General features: G+C 40.2%; 1 protein-coding gene across 1 annotated transcript in view; it reads left to right on the top strand.

The window, feature by feature from the left end:
• BMPER (BMP binding endothelial regulator) overlaps nucleotides 1-20,435 on the top strand; it is a 241,870-nt gene that overhangs the window by 61,704 nt on the left and 159,731 nt on the right. Inside the window, exon 6 of the mRNA XM_029918394.1 lies at nucleotides 1,917-1,999. Coding sequence (XP_029774254.1) covers nucleotides 1,917-1,999 — 83 coding nt within the window. The remainder of the gene's footprint in view (nucleotides 1-1,916; nucleotides 2,000-20,435) is intronic.

The raw sequence follows: 20,435 nt of genomic DNA, 5'->3' as shown, positions 1-20,435 counted from the left end.
GCTCTGTGCCTTCGCTCATGGGGTCAAGAATCAACTCTGCTTTCTTTCTCTAATTTCAAAGGCCAACCTTTGGGATGTAAATCAGAAGACTCAGAAGAGGCCATATCCAGAATATATTCATTTATCTTGGGAGGGAGGACTCAGCCAAGTCTAGGTAGGGACAGTCAAGGGAAGCCATGGGGTATTCTCCTTGGTAATTCAGAAGGACTGGCATCTGTCATTGATCATAGAATGGTATTCACATAATGACAAACATGTACAGTCTGCGGTCAGTTTCTTCCTGAAACAGATTTCAGGACATTCTTGTTGTTGGTTCTTTCCTTTTGTCTGACTCGACTCTGATGGTGGGTTGTGATGGGAACAGTTTACATAGAATTTTCATTTAAAATTCCTTTATTTAAGTTGTCACATATAGATTGTTGTGATTAATCTGTCTGGCAATCTGTATGACAAAATCAGTGGGCAAACATATGAAAGAATTGGGGACCCTTTGTTGGAAGTGTGCTTCGAAAAGAGACATCTGGGCACCTGGCATTATTAACAATGCTGAGACACAGCCTCTGGGAGGGACCCAAGTTTACCAATCTTTCTGCATCAGTGAGAATGGCGAAGAGGTGGTTGAATGCTAGCTTTGTGTGTGGGTATCAAATAGACATCAGACTCCATAGCATTTGTTTTCATGTCTTTCAGTTGAACAAACACCTCCATATCTAGAATTAAAATGAATGCAGCCAGATTAGGTGGTTATGGGTAATACTTGTTTCCTCTTATCAGGAACCGACCATCAAGAGTTTGGTGGGTTCTGTTCTTCAGTTGGCAGTCCTTAAATCCTCTTAGGGGCATGAGTCAGTCTCTCACAAGAGCCCCCTTTGCTGATTTTTGGCACTACTGTGTTGGCTCCAACACCATCTACCATGTGGAAAGTGACCTCAGCTATTCTGGCAAAGCACCTTGTGAAGACAGTCCTGAGGAAAGTGGCTTTGCCATAAGCTGACAGTCTTCTTGTGGCCTGTTTGGCACAGGGGTTATCGGCTAGGCTGTGTTATAAGTCATTTGTGGGATTCCTTAAGAATACAGCAGTGTCCTGAGGATCATTCTGAATTGGAGACACCTTCTGGGCTTTCCTTCCTATTTTTAGACAAATTAGTGGCTAAGCCTTTTTAATATCACATAGGGTAGGTCTGAAAAACTCTGTGGCATCTCCTGCCCTACCTTTCCCCCCTTCCTGCCTTGGTGCCGACCCTGTGTGTGGTGCAACTGGTAGGTCACAGCTGAGTTTGAATCCCAGCTCTGCCACCTGCCAACTGGGTGAATTACTTCCTCTCGCTGAGCCATATTTCCCTCATCCATGGAGATAATGAAAAGAGTCCCTAGTTTGGAGGATCACTGTGAAGATGGAGTGAGATCAGGGGTACAAAGGGCCTGGCAGAGGCTAGGTATTCCCTGGATACTCACCAAGTGGTCATGTCATTCATTTCACTTGCTGGGCATGGCTCATTGTGGACCTCTCTCACTTGGCCTTCATCTGTTTGCCTCTTCCAGCCCCTCTGGGGTTTAGTTCCCCTGGCTGTGGTCAGGGTGGTCATGGTGAGATCCTGGTGGTCATGGTGAGTTGTAGGGCTCACCACTGTCCCATGTTCCCACTTGGGCTGACCTGGCTTCCATCATCTTATTTGCTTTCTAAGCATCTTCTGGTTTCTGGAATCCTGTCAATCTTTAGTGCTTTGCTTTCTTTTTTTTTTTTTTTTTTTTCTGTTAAACTATGACGTGATCTTGTCCCCGGGTTAAAGAGGATCCTCTGCCAGGTGGAGGTGGAGGTAGATAGATGAGGGAGATGGATGAGCAGTAGATGGAAGCATAGTGTCAAGCTGAGCAAAGGCTCATGCCCTAATTCTAAACTTTTCTTTGCTTTCTAGGCTGTGTGTTCGAAGGTGTGCAGTACCGAGAAGGAGAGGAATTTCAGCCAGAAGGAAACAAATGTACCAAGTGTTCCTGTGTTGTAAGTACTGCCCTGAATGTTCTAAGTGTGTTCCTTCTGGTTCACCATGGCTGGGATCCACCAAGAACAGCTTTGAGTTTCTTTACAGTCTTTCCTCCTCTCCCTCCAGATGTGGAGCGAAGGAAAAAGTCTGCTGCTATAGGGCAGGTTTCTTAATCCTAGCACTGTTGGAATTCTGGGCTGGGTAGTTCTTTGTGGTATGGGCTGTCCTGTACATCGAAGGCTGTTTAGCATTATCCCTGGCCACAACGCATTAGGTGCCAGTAGCACTTACCCCCCTCACTTACGGTAACCAGAAATGTCTGCAGACGTTATCATGTGTCTCCAGGAGAGCAAGATCACACCTTATTGGTTGAGAATCACTGGTCTGAAGATTGAGGGAGGGAGACTGGTCTCCTAATACCTGCCTTCTTCTTTGGGAAGATTTGGATTCTCTCTTCTTTGGGGCAGAGAAGCTTCTGGCTGAGGCAGCTGTTGAATTATTCAATGTAGTCAAATGGGAAGCAGATGGGGATAAGTTCAGCTTGCTTCAGTATATTACGTGAAGTGCGAGAACTAGATCTGAGCCATGGTCATTTTCACTGGGGGGGATGGACAAGAGGAAATAGCCACTAAACTGTGAATTCAGTGCAGAGTAGAGATTAGTGAGACAAAGCCATAGACTTGCCTTTCTAAGAATTGTTGACTTGCAACTCATATATTGAGGATAGCTTCAGAGTGCTTAGGAATGAAAGAAGGAACTTGGTGTATGCCATAATTTTAAAGGGATCTTTTTATTTAATGTATTTTAAATTTGGAGTAAGATTATTCATGGTGATGACAGTAATGGTGATGATGGGGAGTCTAGTCTTATACAGTGCTCCAAGTTATTTACAGTAGAGGGTTAGCACAACCACATATTTTTAAAACTTTTAATCTTTTGTAATGAAGAACATCTAGTATGAATATCAGAATATTAAAAAACATACATAGACACGTTTAGTATCCTAATTTCACCAAAGTGGAATCAAATGTGGACCATCATAAATCATAGCATTAACACTTGCCATTTTTCTACATGTCTTTTCTAAAATCTTTCCCTCTTCCTACATCACACATGCACACACAACCTAGAGAGTCCACATCAAGATAAACATGACCAAGAGTGATGGTTTTTCTGTGGGGGAAAAGAAGGAAAGAAAGGAAGGGAGGCAGAAAGAAGAGCTTTGTAAAAAGTATGTAACATGAGGTATATAATAACCATGGTACTATAATAATATACAAAAATACTAAAGTAATTTCCTGATAAACAGAAGTTTGCATATTCAGACTCAGCTGCCATGTTTTTCTCTTCTGGCTAATTATGGTTAAATCGCTTTATGTTATTTTTATGTAAATAAGCCATTAACTGCTGCCCATTTTTAAATTGTATTTCTTCCATGTTGGTAAAGTTTTCTAATAATTTTTTAAAATTTAGTCTCGGGGCGCCTGGGTGGCTCAGTCGGTTAAGTCTCCAGCTTCGGCTCAGGTCAGATCTCACGTTCGTGGGTTCAAGCCCCGCGTCAGGCTCTGTGCTGACTCTAGCTCAGAGCCTGGAGCCTGCTTCTGGTTCTGTGTCTCCTTCTCTCTCTGCCCCTCCCCCTCTCATGTCTCTCTCTGTATCAAAAATAAATAAAATATTAAAAAAAATTTTAAAAAATAAATAAAATTTAGTCTCATTCTTTTGGGCAAATTGAAGAAAAACAAGACACCCTTCAGTAGGAGATTTTAAATCTGCATCTGGAATTGTCTTTTCCATAATGGTTAGGCAGCTAAGCCCCCTTGGGGAGAAAGTTCAACAGGTCACAAGAGGATGGAAGGTTCCTGCAGTTTTATCAGCGACAATTACACAATGTTATTCAATGTTGGGAACTGGGAATGAGTTTAGAAATTTTATGTACAGGGGTCACAAACTCAAATGTGCTCAAGGCATTCAGATTTCATGTGTTTGTAAACACAAAGCATGCTAAACAAAACATACCTGAGGGCCACGTTCAGGCCCCTGGAAGTCCTGCTTCCATTTTCAATTGAAGAAATAAAATCCAAAGATGTTACTTGCTCAAGCTTTCCTGCTAGTGAATTTTCTCCAGATGTATATTCTGTATCTTTTCTGTATTCTTGTATTTTAATTTCCTAATTTCCTAATCTTGTATTCTTTCTAGTTCTCTGTGTTGTCACCCTTAACACATACGGGGCAGTGAATGGCTTTTTCTTATGTTCCTAATGTCAGTTATTAAGCTAATAAGAAGAAGAGAGGAGGGAGTTCTTGCTTGGGGATTGGACATTTGTATGTAGGCTTGGATATGAGAAGGGCCCTGAGAACAGTTTTTTATTTTTGTAAATACAAACATTTGAGGTGTAAGCCTTGTATTTTTGTAGCTTGTTATTAAAATAACCTCGTTTTTAATATTCTTTCACTTTGCTGCCTTTTGATGTAATATCCCAAAAGAAAAAAGATAATGTCTTGCCAGCAAATGGCCCTGTTCTGAGAGTGATAACTACAGATGTTTTCTTTAGAAGTAATATTGCAAATGTACAGCCTGGCCCGGGGGTATGTATGTGGTATCTGTGTGCATATATATTTGTGTGCGTATATGTCTATATCTAAAAGTGTGTATATCCACATAATTATACAAATCTATATAAGCATGCTTGTAAATATAAATGCAAACACACACATTTACATGTCCAAGTTTGGATTCCCCCAGAAACAGGAGCTGAGACAAGGATTCACATGTAAGTCATTTCCATAGAGGGGACACTGGCAGAGGAGTGTGGTGATGTCCCCAGGGAGGAGAGGCAGACTGCTGAGGGGATGTCAGCAAGTGACTAGCCTTGTACCCGACCAGAGTGCACTCCTGCTGGGCAAATTTTGGAAGCCAGTGTGAGATTCATGCCTCAGAATTTTTTGCTGAGAGGTAAAGATAAAGTAAAGATATGTTTACAGCAACCCCCTTCTGCCCCAGAGGCATATTGATTGGGTACCAGTATGAGCCTGCTGCTCAGGTGACAAAGTGGCCTCCAGCAGTGAGAGGAAGAAGCTCAGGTGCTGGCCGTTGGACGTGTGGCATGCACACTCACGTGGTAAGGGTGAGAGGATGGGGGGGCATCAACACAGTCACCTATGGCATATTTGTGTATGTGTGGTACATATACACACATGAACTATACATTCATATTTACATGTCTCTGAGTATGCATGTATGTATGTGCGTACACATGCACATACCCATATGTATATATTCATACACACATCTTTAGAACACTGGGCCACCAGTATTTTTTTTTGCTCATGCTGTTACCTAGTCTGGAACTCCTTTCTTTTTTTCTTCACCTGGTGAGTACTTGAGCTTTTGAAGTTGGCTATCACCACCCCGCTGCAACGAACTCACTGACTGTTTCATTCCCTAAATGGTAGCAGCAACAGTTTTCTCATTGGTCTCCCTGAGGTTCATGGCTCTCACGAGCTAGCTCGCCTGCCATCTTTCCCTTCCTCCTTCTCTCCCATGTGCGTGCACACACACACATGCACACACACACGCACATGCACTTCCAGGTAACAGGTTGTAGCTTATGCGTGTCTTTCTAAGCTCGCTACTGAGCACTGTGAGTGTTCAGTGTTATTAGCATTCTTCTTTTCAATTGCTGTCTTGTGACATAGTACACTACAACCCAGTAATCGCTTCTCTTCCAGGGGCAGTTCTGCCCTTCAGTGCTGGCCAATGCCTTCTTGCCTGGGACAATGGCTATTGTAGGTAGATATCCCATTCTCATTAGGTTTCTGTTTGCCTGGGCACACACCCTACGGAATCATGCACATGTAAAGCGTCCCTAGCATATATTACCCTTCTCTGATGGATGATTTGCCAACTCTCTGAGGTGTTCCTACTCTCAAGGAAATATTGCATGTGCCATGTGGCTTCTATTTTACATCCGACCCTTTTAGTTCTACTCTCTGAATTTGTGAAAATTGGTCTACCCATGTTTTTGTGATGTGGTGACAGGGGCAGATCACCAGAAAGACATTTCATCTTATTGAGATGGATTCCTTTGATAATGAAACAAATGCCTTGCGCATGATTTTACATCCTTGATTTAGGTCAGGACGGTATATATGGCATTCCAGACGGTTGAGAGCATGCTAATGTTTAAGGATATCTGGAGAGGATTTCACAACCTCTTGCTCTTACTCATTCCAGAAGCAGAGCATCTAGCATTTTTAGGTGTGAATATCATCGTGACTCACATAGAAAAATGCAGAGCTTTACTCTCCCTTGTTAAACTATATAACCCCATGTACCCATTACATAAGTAAGAGAGCCAAGAGAATTACTTTTCCAGAGTCCCAGTACTAATCGGGGGGTGGGGGGGTGAAAACTGGAGTCCCTCTGGCTGTTCCGTAGAGTCGTCTGAATTGTACTGGCGTGCATTTCCTATGGGACGTGTTCGGTGTGAATAAGTCTTACACTCCTTTTAAAATGGAAAGAGGAGGACTCTTTCCTAACACAGAAGCAAAGAATTATTTATAAAGTATACCAAGCATTGAGTAAAACATGCATCTATTTCTTTTTTGTTCAAGCTTGAGTTTTTACTACCCGCCTAACTGGATCGCACACAGTTCTGTATGCCTTTGTTCGGTCACGTTTTCAGGGAACAGGGTGGTGGCATTTGGCACAGATATTTCTGTAAAACCCGATGTCTTCAGACTTGTAAGACTAAAGACCAAGGTGCCAATGAGAGATGTTTGTGTTCTCTTTTAACAAACTATTTTAAGAACCGTATGGGCTCAGCTTTCTTGGAAATTCCTTACCGAAGGGAGTAAAGCCCACAGAGTTGTAGGATACTTTCAAAAGAGTGGCAAGTCCTCAGTCTGCAAAACCAGCCAAATTAACTGGCCAAGATCAATTACTTTTGCTGACAAAGGCGTATTAAGTTCAGAGGATTTCTACTAATAAACATGGGTTGTTAATGGGCTGTCTGTGATGAAGGAGCTGTACTTTATTGGCTCTTAGAAGCCATGAAGTCCATAAACACCTTTGCTCTCACTTACACTTTAGATATTGCAAAGTGCTGTCTCCCAGGGAAAGTGAAACTCCTAAGAAGGTTATTTGGAGAGAACAAAGAAAATGGAGATCTTCATGGTTCCCATTCTTCTTAGACCAGATTCCTTAAGAGGTTCTTTACAGCCTGGCATGGTCCGACCTCTTCCCCAGCTCTCTGGCCTCATCTTTGGCCCTCCCACATTCTGTCTGCTGGCCTCTGGGCAGATCCTCAGGATCCTTACGACACAAACTGTGGACCCAGCCAGCCGAGCTGGTCTCACCTGAGGGCATGTTAGAAATGCAGAAACCCAGGCCTGTTGAATTGAAATCTGGAGTTTAATAAGATCCCTGGAGGATTTACTTGCCAAATAAAGTTTGAGGAACATAGTCTAATATCTCATAGCTTTTACCTGGGCTGCCTTTTCTTCTCTCCCTTCTTTCCCTGTCACCCCCCGCCCCACCATACCTAGCCAGTACCCACTTATCCTGCACTTGGAAGCTCAAACATTCCCTCTTCAGGGAAGCTCAGTCTGATTCTCAAAATGAGATCAGGTCATGGTGCTAAACCTTTTAGGACAGCCCATACTTTACTTCTCAAGCATTTAAAGTGATTTATAATTAGATTTGTTTGTTTGTTTGTGATGATTGTAACTCCATGAGGGTAAAATGGTCCATATCCTTAGTGCTTAATATATAGTGGGCATGCATAGTAATTGCTGAATTTATGGACAAATGACTGCTGAGTTTGATTTTCCTTTCTTTCCCCATAGCTTCTCTCTCTCTCTCCACTCCGCTAATTTAGTTTTCTCCTGCACATTTAGTCTTTGCAAGTTCAGCCGGGAATTAAGAGATGCACGTCACAGTAGATGAGCTCAGAAAGGAAGATGGATTTATGTTCAGCTGCTGTAGCATTTATAATAAACCGCTTCGTATGGAATGTGGATGACTTCCCTGGAGAGGTCTTCTTTGGAAAGGGCTCCTTAAGCCTCAAAGATTTCTACCACTCATGGCAGCAGGAAGATGCAGCGGCAGGAAGCACTTGCCAACTATCAGGGCCACTTGCTGTGGCAGAGTTTTGAAAAGAGTGCATGATTTGCAACTTTTAGAGTTGACCTTGCCGTGAAGTAAGGGGGAGATATGTCCAACCTCTCCCTGTTCCAGTGTGTTTGGCTTCAGACAGCACTTCCCTATGTTAGGAAGCAGTGAGACATCTCATCATTTCTGTGGTCACGTGGTGCCACGGCAATCCAAGTTACATATTCCCAACCACACTGGGGCTCCTCCCGCATGGGGACTTGGGACCCTCCATGCCTGAAACTTGTCACAGGGCCTCTCCCTTACTTGTTGTAATATGTGCACTTTGGTACATTTTTGATACAGGCTGTCATTATATTTTCCTTATCCACAGGGAGAAATTTGGCTACATCTGGGCAATAAATTGGAGAATTGAGCAATTATCGAGTGAATTGGATTAATGTGGGCAGTTTATATGAATAGTGTAGGCCCAAACCTTCCGAATAGTTTTTCAAAGTAATCTGAAATATTGGTATAATTGCTCTAGGGTTCTGTTTTGCATTGTAGATGTACCATCACCCTGAGGACAAAAAGTTCCTGGTTTTGAATAGTCAGTTGAAAAAAAAGAGTCTTTTCTTTAGGGCCTGGATAGCGCTCAGCCACTAGGAGGGGCCTCCAACTTGCTTATAGAAGTAGCTGGTGCTTTACTTATTTTTGGCTAGACCATGAGGCGCTGAATCTTGGTGTTTTATGTTAGAATGAATCTGAACAGTTGTGATCTGTTGGCTCAGACTCCTATTGGGAAGTCTATTGTAATGCCATTCTCTTTAAACAGAGTCCATAAATGTAAAACTGTTGTTATGGGAAGTCAAATTCTTGCTTCTTGAAAATACCACCCAAATGACCTGTTTGTAAGACAAAGCTGAGTTTTTTGCTTACTGTGTTTATTGATCATTACCTTGATGGAGACTTAAAATAATGTTTTAGAAGGAAGAAGGCAAAGGTGAGATATTTATGAGCTTTGGGTGGGAGGATCTAGTTGAAGGTAGGTTTTTCACTGTAAGGTCTTGGTTTGGATTGGTATACTCATATCCTACTATGATGTACTCTTCGAGAATTGGTGGAAACAGTGAGTCCGGGGCTCCAAAGTGTGTCTTAAAGAGTTCATGAGCCTCATTGAGTTATCTGTGTTACTTGTTGAGTACTTTTAAGGAGTTCCTGAAACCAATAGGAAGCCCATTTTTTTGATGTTAAAAAGACTGAGGGTAACTGTTGTATATTTTAAATCCTATTTTAGCCCTGTCTCATGTGTTTTCAGTCCAAACCCTAGATTTTAGTCCCTATATATGTCTTTATTTCCTGTGGTTTCTAAGCTTCCTTAGGCTTATTTCTTTATATAATTTATAACTGAAGCAGCCTATAAAGTTATTTTTCTCCATAGGGAGCCACCATCTTAAAAATGAGCCCAAAACCAATACCAATACCAATACCAAGACCCAATACCAATTCCAAGGTCATCTATAGGACTCATCTTGCTGACTCTCCTGCCTTTCTTCATCCCTCATCCTGCTCCCTTCCCAAACATAAAACAAATCCAAACACTCCATCATCAGTATGGTCTTCATTGGTTTATGAACTTCGAGAGATTTAGCACATTACCTTCATATCCAATGTTCCAGAGTTCTTATGCATTAAAGCAGTGGGTTCAAACTACTTAAAAAAAAAAAAACAAAACATGAGCCCAATAGGGAGAATAGTTGGAAAGGAAATTTCTTGTATGGCAGTTGAGCATTTGCAGGAAAACACATAGTTTGAAAAGAGATAAGCAAATGATTTATTTATAGGAGAATTATTGATAGTAATAGCTGCTTTTACTGTGTGTATCCTATGCCAGATTCATATAATGATTTCATGTTAATTTTCAAAATTGTCCTGCAATCTAGGTAGGTATTAGCCCCATTTTTTTGTGAAGAAACTGAGATTCTGAGTTTAATAGCTTGCCTAAGATCAAAGAGCTAATAAGAATTGAAATCTTGAACTGCTTGGTTATAAAGCCACGTGTCATTTCTCTTCCATCTACCCTCCCTTCCCCCGACCAACCAGCGTAATTTGGAGATATGATTTCTGATTGTAGACATTTGGAAGTGGGAAATGCCATTTGAATCTGTGGAGTGAAGAACAACCAGACATTTTGAGAGAGAAATAATGGTGAGGTGAGCATTTAAAAAGAGCCCCAATGTTGGTGCAAGAAGTACTAACACAATAAAAGTGTGAATTACACTTCTCTCTCAGAAGTTCACAAGTCTAGGCAAGTTTAAACTCATACCAGATTTCAGCCTTGGGCATTCAGCCTAAGTGTATGTCACCATGATGCCCGAGTGGATGAAGAACACGTATCTGTGACCCTCACATCAGTTGGAGAATGGAGACACTATGATCTGTAGTGTGTCTCCTCGCCAAGAAGTTATGAATACACAAAGAACATGTGATAGTTGCTGGGACAGAGCCATTCTCACTGCTGCTGCTTCCAAAGAGATAGAAATGTTTATCTGATGGGACCCATCTATCCCTTGCTGTAGTCACCAACAAAGTGGAAGCAGCAACTGGGAGAGCCTTCTTTAGAGATTGTATAGAGGGGTTGGGCTCCCTGGACATGAGTTTCAGTAGTTCTTTGAGTGGATATTCATCCTCCCAGTAGAATGTAGGGACAATTGTGTAATTGCTTTTGAGCAGTTGCTTTCTCTTATCCCTCTAAAGCAGATGCATTTACATATTTGAGTGGAGTTTGGTAAGAATATGAGCTTGATTGGTTAAATCTCATCCCATTGTATCCTTACAAAGATCATTCCTTTAATTTTTTTCCTCTCCCTTTTATTCTCTTTACATTCTGTCACATGACAAGCCCCCTTTATCTCCTAAAAATCCAGGAAGGATATTGATTTTACTACATGTTGAAGAATATCCTAACTATTTAACCATTCCATCTGCTCATCCATCACTTGTCTCTACAGCCAAGCCAACCATTATTAATTTAACGATGGTTGTTTGCTGTGTGTTAGTATACTAGGCATTGAGCGTTCAAAGATGAAGAGGATTTTATTTTTATCTCCAGACAGTTGTAATCTATTGACTTGGGTGTATTAAAAATTAATCCCAAATTAAACCATCTTGCAGCATTTTTTGTGAACAAAGTATGAGATGATATTATATGATAATATGTGCCAACTGTAAGATAAGTAATAATTATAAAAATTCCAGGCAGGATTCTATCTGACAAGACAGAGAGAAACAACTGTACAATTCAAAGATAATCACTGTTAATATGATTTGACACATTTCTTTCCAACTTTTTTCTCCATATTTACATACAGTTATAAAAATAGATAGGATCACATTCTATATGCAGTCTTACATCAGTTATTTTCATTTATCATTATAGTATGAACATATCTAAATCTCCTTAAAGAGTCACTAAAATGGAAAAATGTTTTTAATAGCTACATAATACTTTATCAGTATACTGTGAATTATTTAGTCATTGTTTTGGTAATAAAACTAATACTGTTCTCAGTTTTCACTGTTATGAGTGACACAACAAACATCTTTGAAAATTAATCTTTCTTTGTTTCTCTGATTGTTTTCTTTGGCTAAACTGATAGAAGTATAATTAGTGGGTCAGGGATACAAATACTTCTGTGTATGTGTGTTGCTAAAAGAACTCATGTAAGTGATGTTCTAATTTCCACTTCAATCTACAACACGTAAGTGTACATCTTCCTGCACCAATGCTTTTCACTTGAAAACCTTGTTTTCATTGGCATTTTACTTCTGAAACTATTTTTCACACGTCAATTAGTCTATTGTGTTTATTCTGTAACTTGTGTTTTTATTTCTCATTTTTCTACTGAGCACTTAAAGTTCTATTGAATGTACATGTGTGTGAAGGATATTCATCTCCTCCTCATTACACAACAGTGTCTTTTTAAAAAACACTAACAAAAGCGCTGTGTGTATAGTTGGACCTTAGTGTGTATGTTGCGTGTTGGATACTGGCAGAGTTTGCCAAAGTCCTGTGTGTTCTTCTAATCTTTTCTCTCCCAGTCTTGATCCAAATATATTAACAAAATGTGAGTCAACATTGTTACCTCTCAAATTTAATTAGTCTGAAACTTTTCTTTATTTAAGCTCTTCTCTTTCCATCTCTGACCCCTTCGTTTCGAGATAATGATCTTCTGTACTTGTTCCCAGTCTAAAGTGAAGTTATCCTTTGAGTTTCTACAATGCCTCTTTCCTAACCCCTAGCTCTGCAGTCTCTCTCTGTCTCCACACAGTTTTCTCTTTGTCTCATGGCTCAGAGTGTGAATGACCCCTTCTGCTTCCCCGGGTTCTTCTTCCACTGGAGCTCTTGTTCCCATCCTTTCTTACCTTCCCTCATTCTGTGGTTTAGAATTTGTTTCTGATGGACAAGCAAAATGTGCCTTACACCTTTGAGTGCAGTGTCTTGCACGTTGGAAACAGTAAATATTTGACCAAATGCCTGGTCTTACACTTTCTGATTGGAGTATCCATGTTCTTGAAAATGGTTATATGATCCTGAGCCTTCTACCTTCCTACTTGGGACTTTGTTTCAAGCTTGAAGGCAATAAGCTACATATTCACTTTTTCCTTTCAATGAGCATAGTGACTTGAAGGGTTTATGATAAACCTGTAGAGGGAAAGAGTCCAAATAAAGCATTTATTTTATTTTATTATTTTATTTTATTTTAAAGTTTATTTATTTTGAGAGAGAGTGAGGAGGGGAGGTGCAGAGAGAGAGAGAGAGAGAGAGGGAGAGAGGGACAGAGAGAATCCCAAGCAAGCTGCATGCCCAGTGTGAAGCCCAATGTGGGGCTTGATCTCACAACCACGAGATCATGACCTGAGCTGAAATCAAGAGTCAGACACTTAACTGACTGAGCCACCCAGGCATACCAAAAATTGACAAGGAGACTTCCAAGTGGCAGTGTGAAGAGGGAGGGGCAAGGGTGATGCCTCAGCCTTCTGGGAGGTGAGTGTTGGAATGTGTCTCTCTGTGGTGTGGGAGGAAGGGAAAGGAATATTAATAAAAGTAAAAAGATACCCCATTTTGTTAACAAAAATAAAATAAACTATTAGTGCTATGATACTTTAGAATATTTCCAGATGTTTTGATCTTTTTTTTTGTTATTACCATGAGAACTTAATTTTTTAAAAAATTGGTTCTGTGGGTCTGGCTCCTTGTTTCTGCTTTATGGCTCCCCCTCCCCTCCTTCTTCTTTCTTCCCTTTTCCTTTCCTTCCTGCTTTCATTCTTCCTGTTCTTAAGCTGCTGTGCTTTGATTCTCATCAGTATCTCAGCGTGATAGCTCCTTTAGTGAAGTAGTGTGACACATTTTCATTGCCAGCTTGGTCTCTCCTTGAATAACCATCCCAGAGTTCTGTACACATGAGATATTCAGGAATTATCTTTTGAATGAATTGATTACACATTTTGGCACCTTTTAAATGTCATTCAAATGTTCGATTTGGAGGGTGGCAGTGCTTTTGTGGTCCTGTGAATGGCTTCAATTACCACCATTCCCTTTGCATGGAATTTTAAATGATACCACTTGTTTAATGTAAGCAGCAATGTGTTGAGATCGCAGGAAGCCTGGGGGATACCAGACCACAGACACACACAAGAATATTTCCCCTGCACACATCCAACATTGTCTTCTAAAGCTCATCTCGGAGCCTACAGTGAGTCAGTGCAGTGAATCATCCCTTGTAAACCCACCTAAATTCTCAGTGTGGTTTAGAAGGTCCAGCTAGAAATATCAAGCAGATTTTGCTATTTGGAAAGGGGACAGGCCTCCAGGATCTGGATGAACCTTCTGTACAAGGAGCACCATGAAATGTATAAACAACCCAAGTTATATCCAGTGTCAAACATTATCTATCACATAATTCTGTGCACTGCTGTTTTGTTCTAGTGCCTCTTCTGTTCCCTGTGATACACATCAGAACCAGACAACCTGATCATGATTAACAGTACTCTCTTCCAGATGTCCTATGCGGGGACTTTTTAAACCTTTGAATATTGCTGGAGTTAAGCACACACAAAAAAACTGCTACTCCTAATGAACAAAAAGAAAAGCCATCACTTGGCCATCACATTCTCTTTAGTGAGGGGAAAAACGTACCTGTTTCATTTTCAGTCTGATTAAATATAAATTTGTAATGTAGTCAAACATCAATAAAAGCAGTTACTCCTTACAAAGGAGTATACTTGGGTCATATTTTAAGAACAAAAATTTAGTAATAGAAAAGTTCCTTTTTAATTTCAAAATGAGTATGAAAAATTACTTTCACCACATCATTCATATTGATACACATCTTACTTTTTTTCATGCTTTAATCTGAGAAAACAAGCTTTAATATACTTTTGCATTTCAGTTGTAGGGCTGTGTTGACTTTAGGGTTCTTTTCCCATACCAATCTGAGTTTATGAATGTGATTGGTAGATGACAGGAGTGACAGTTCTTGACATTGGTGGGAAATGTGTTTCTTTTCAGTTTCGAGTTCAAGAAAAGGAGAGGGAGGGGACTCTTGAGAATTTTTGGTTTTGTTATTAGGTTTTCAGCATCCATAATATTCATAAGCAATGGACACAGCTGTCTTTAATAACTAAGCCTGCTAACTGAAAGAACAGAACACAGGCCAGAAAAACATCAGGCTGTAAGGATTTTTTTCCAATGCAAAAATTTTCATATATTGAAGCAAGATTTCATTTATAACCAAACTGGATGTTTACTCTAAATTTCTATCAGTAAGTAAAAGCATTTGACTAAGCACTTGGAAAAGTACAGTGAAGCTTTTGGTATTTTTAAGAGTTTTGCCTTTGCTACTACATTGCTCTGGAGAGGTTTAGAGCATGCAGATGTGTTCTGTATCCCTTAGGGGGCATTGTGGTGGGCTAAAGGTCACTGGCCAGGCTGGGGAGAAATGGGGTCCTGTCCTGCTTCTGTCACCGGTCAGTTTTGTGACCCTGAGCCTTCCCATTATGGGAAGGGCTTATTAGAACCTTTTCAGGTCTGTAATTTCCCAATTCAGAAAAAGCTCTTAATTTTCCAAAGAAGTAAGTTATTTGATGGACTCTAAATACCAGTTATTAGAACTACTTTTTCTAATATAATAATAGGTCTTCATTACATTTGAGAATTTACTTTTTAAAAAAATTAATGCATTTTAAAATTTATTAATAATGAAATCTCTCTTTGTTATAAATATTTCATGAGTTTTGACAAATGCACAGTTAAATACATAGTTAATATTATTATTTTTTTAATTTTTAAAAATGTTTATTGTTTATTTTTGAGAGAGAGACAAAGCGTGAGTGGGGAAGGTTAGAGAAAGGAGATGTAGAATCCAAAGCAGGCTCCAGGCTCCAAGCTGTCAGCACAGAGCCTAATGTGGGGCTCGAACCCATGAACCTTGAGATCATGACCTGAGCTGAGGTCGATGCTTAACCAACTAAGCCACCCAGGCACCCCTAAAATAGTTAATATTATTATAAATTATGTCCAAAGATGCAAAAAGTCTACCTATTATTGTAGCTATACCACAACTTACTAAAAAACAGAAAATATAAACTATTTTTGACTCTTAATCATAAAGCTTTTCTAAAATATCAAGACATGTCTGGTGCCTCTAACAAATCTAGAATGAGGGCAGGAGGATCTCATCTGTTTTGGATCTTGTGAAGTTCTTTACTCATGAAATGTATTTGTGTGTTTTGTTTGCATAACAATGATTAGAAGTCGAAGAAGCTTTTCTTTTTCCCCCTAAAACAAGGGTAAGACAGTACAATAGGCTAGTAGTGAGAGCCATGAATAGAGCTCCAGTTGCTGGGTTTGGTCATTTATGTTGCTGAATGCATAGGTTGTAGCTTATTATACACCCCTAGATTCATCGCTCAGAGATGGAAAGGCATTTCAGTGCCTGACATGTTTCCACACTAGTATCAAACCAAATGGTATGTGATTGAGGGTTTTCTGGAAGAGTTTTGAGGTTCTCTAAAGAGCGTTCCCTGGCCTTTTCAGCCATGTTTGTTTCTGGAGATCTGTGCAGATGTTAAGTGTTGCTTCCTTCTCTATGTTAGCTCTTGTTGCTTCCTCCTCCCCAGTGTTGTCTAAATGTTGACACAGAAGAGACTTGAGTTTTCTAGAGTGGAGTAGCTATAACCATAGTGTTAATAGAGTCAGAGGATAGATAACAGGTGAATTCTGTATGTTCCACCTGGGATCTGGCCAGTGTGCCCTGGTGGGAGGACATAGTCTTTGGAATTAGTGGGGTGGGGATTTAATTTAGCTCTGTTCTTCCAGGTTCTCTGAGCCTCACTTTCTTCATTCATAAAATAGGGGACCACTTCTTGGCAAAAAAATAGCCAGGAACCTTATGTCTTCCTCCATCTAACTACGGTTGCCATAGCAAACAGGACCAACAAAGCTATTCCATACAAGAACAATTTTATGCAAAATGCAAAGGATAAAGATCACTTGCTTCTTGTTAAGGAAATAAAACCAAGGGTTTCAAAGAAAATTTAGGGCTCTGGAGCCCCAAATACCCTCCCTCCCATCTTTTTTTTTTCTTTTTAAATAAAAGATGTCCCAGATGGCTGTGAGGATTTCATGGGATGATACATTCCAAGTGTCCTGCCTAGTAACAGTACTTAGTAGATGCTTTCCTTTCCTGCAGGACTCAATAGTTTTTAGTTACAGTCCTTTCAGTGGTAGCCTGTTTGAATTTAGACATTCGTTTGCATATCAAACCTAAATATTTTAAACCAGAGTTTCCTGGATTGGTGTTCTGAGAAGAAACCTACCAGATAGCTTCTTGGTGTCAGATTATTGCCCATCCTACGCAAACTGGCATGAATATGCTGCCCCTCGCCTCGAAATGCCAGTGCCTTTCTTTTCTCATAGGGAGACAGTATTCCTTAGTCTGAGTCATTCTTTCTCTTCACTTAAGGAGCTAAGTCTCCTTAGACACCTTGGGAAAGTCTAAGCACTGTCCTAGTAATATTCCACCCCTGCTCTATCCAATGGAAAGAGAAAGTGAGCCATATTTGCAATTTTTGGTTTTCTAGTAGCCACATTGAAAGAAGTCAGAAAGAAACAGGAGAAATAAATTTAATAATATGCTATTATTAACCCATTGTATCCCAAATATTATCATTTTACTACATAAACATTATAAAAATATTAATGTTCTACATTTTACCCTCTTTTTAAATCTTTTTACATATTACATTTTCAACTTCTGGGATCTATTTCATACTTAAAGCCCTTCTTCTTGCAGAATAGCCATTTTTCAAGTACTCAGTAGTCCTGTGATGAGTGGCTACCATATTGGACAGCACAGGTCTAACCAATGATGAAAGGTACGGAAGAAGCAGGTCCCACATTCACACTCAACAGGACCTTCCCTCTTGCCTAATCCCATCACATGGCCTATTGATATTCTATTTGTGGTCTGCCTGGTTCACCTTGTGCCAAGAAATCAGGATGAAATTAAAATGGAAGTTAGTTATCAGCTAGAATAATCATTTCTAAGGGTTTGCCTCCCTCTGCTCTGAATTCTCCATTGGTATCCTTTCTTTTTCAGAGTTAAAGCCAGAACTGCACCCCCAACCTTATCTTCCAGTTCACATACACCTTTCCAGACACACTTGACTTCTTGTGATTCCTCAAACATGCCAGGCACACTTTCATCTCAGGTCCTTTGTACTCGTAGAACCCTGGCCTGGAATGTTTTCCCCCAGATGTGCAGGTCTGACTCCTTCATCTCCCTTGGGGCTTTGCTTGAATGTTATCTCCTTAGTGAGATCATTCCTCACCAATGCTATTTAAAATGGTGACCCTACTTTGCTACCAATTCCCTCTCCCATTTGACACTTCTTAATCAAATTGACCTTGTTTATTTTTTTCCATAGGTTTTTAATTGCCATCTGATAGGCTTGGTGTTTTCCTCTGTCATTCTCTTTTTTTCCCCCCAGCTCTAGTAGAATATAAGCTCCATTAGGGGCAAGGACAGAGCTTAGCGCACAGTAGGCACTCAACAATTACTGAATGGATAAATGGATGAACAATACCAAGCCTTTGATATTTCTAAGAACAAAGAATTCTAATCATAGTATTTACCAGAAGTTGATTAAAATATGGAAGTTCTGAATACCACCCTACCCAAGGTAAATAGCTTAATTTGCTTAATTTGGAAAACACAATCAAATCATCTATGCATTAGCTTTTTTTCTGGTTTGGAAGACCTGCTAACAGACTTTTATGTTGTTATCCAGGTCAGCTAGACCTTAGTGAGCATCTGGTTATTGCCCTCAAACACAGTTGCTGCTCAATTTTAAATGATGACTTGTTGGAATGTAAGAGCAGACTCAAATTCAAATTTAAGCAAATGCTTTTCCTTCTTTGGAAGTAGATACTTAGGAATTCTCAAAATTTAGGAACTCTCAACTTGAATATTTAATGGGGGCAGGTTGGATTACCTCCTCTATCTCTACAAGTCTTCAAACAAATCTCTCCCATTCCATTTCAACACAATCCTTGAGAGTGTCATGAACATGTGCACAGGGTCAAGGCTTAATGGTAAGAAGGGCTGTTGTTGTTGGCTGGATTTGTGTGGGGAGCAGCGCTAACCATGGGCTTGTGTAGCCAAACAGTGTGATGTGATCCTCCGGCTGCAGAGAGCCTGCCAGACGCCCGAGTCTGGTGCAGTGGCGGCCTGGCTCTTCAGAGAGGAAAGACCAGTCTAATTTAGAAGCCAAAAACATTCCTTTGTCTTACTTGTTTTTCCTCCAAGAAGGTGAAGTTTTGAAGGCCTCAGCAGGAGAGAAGACTCCCTGTCAGAGAGGCTCTCAGGATTTTGTGACTTGTAGTATGAAGTTAGTGAGGGGCTCTCAGCCTCTCTTTCCTCTCTCCCTGTCTGCTCTCAGTCCCTGAACATAAAATTGGCAATGGCCATAAATATATTTCACACTGAGTCATTCTTTCTAGCAGTGGAGCGGCCTCTTACCGTTCTCTTACATGTTCCTAGAGAGGAAATCAAAACTTTGTCAACAGTCTAAGAGTCAAAACTCAAGGTGGAAGTTTCTAAGCAATGAATCCCATTTTGACTTCCTCTTACACTGCTGGGCACTGGGAACATAGTGGGTTTCATGTGCTGAGAATGTGTCATTTGGTGAACGAAAATTTAGAATTCTAAGTTAAGGTCCTGTGGCTAGTTTAAAGTTCAGTAAGATAGTTTTGGATTAAAAGCAACAACCTCAAAAATGAATGAATGAATGAAACTAAAACCAACAGCCTCAGACTTTAAAAAGGTATGTCATACCCCCCCCCCCCCATAAAAAAGCATCAAATAGGGGCACCTGGGTGGCTCAGTTGGTTAAGCATCCAACTTCAGCTCAAGTCATGATCTCACAGTCTGTGGGTTTGATCCCTGTGTTGGCCTCTGTGCTGACAGCTCAGAGCCTGGACCTGCTTTGGATTCTGTGTCTCCCTCTCTCATTCTGTTCCTCCCCATACTCTTTCTCTCTCTCTAATATAAAACATTAAAAAATGTTTTTTTTTTAAAAAGCATTAAATATAGGAAGGTTTGTTCTAGAACCTCATTTTTATTATGTAATAATTCTTGTACTTATAAATTTTGAATGTGTAAAACTCTTTGCTATACTTACTGGTTTATACCATTTGGTGTTTATAAAAGATATAGTTTGACAAGAACTTTTCAATTCATTCAGAGAAAGAATATTTTGCTGAACTCTGTTTCTCCTTTCTTGCGAAAAGCCCTTCCTTCTGAGACCCACAGTTCAGACCTTATAATCTAGATAGCAAGATGATATCTAGTCTGTTAACTGTTTACTTCCAGACCTTCCCATAGTCATCACTGAATGAGCCCATAAGCATTTTATTTTATTTTAATTTTTTAATTTATTTTTTTATTCTCTTCTCTTTCTTTTTTTTTTTTAAATAGTTTAGTGTCAAATTGGTTTCCATACAACACCCAGTGCTCTTCCCCACAAGTGCCCTCCTCCATTACCACCACCTCTTTCCCCCCTCCCCCTCCCCCTCCCCCTTCAACCCTTGGTTCATTTTCAGTATTCAATAGTCTCTCAGGTTTTGCATCCCTCTTTCTCCCCAACTCTCTTTCCCCCTTCCTTTCCCCATGGTCTCCCATTAGGTTTCTCCTGTTCTCCTGTCAGACCTATGAGTGCAAACATATGGTATCTGTCCTTCTCTGCCTGACTTATTTCGCTTAGCATGACACCCTCGAGGTCCATCCACTTTCCTACAA

Source organism: Suricata suricatta, chromosome 2 (genome assembly GCF_006229205.1).
Source record: "Suricata suricatta isolate VVHF042 chromosome 2, meerkat_22Aug2017_6uvM2_HiC, whole genome shotgun sequence".
Lineage (NCBI taxonomy): Eukaryota > Metazoa > Chordata > Mammalia > Carnivora > Herpestidae > Suricata > Suricata suricatta.
This window is presented reverse-complemented; position numbering and strand designations above follow the sequence as displayed.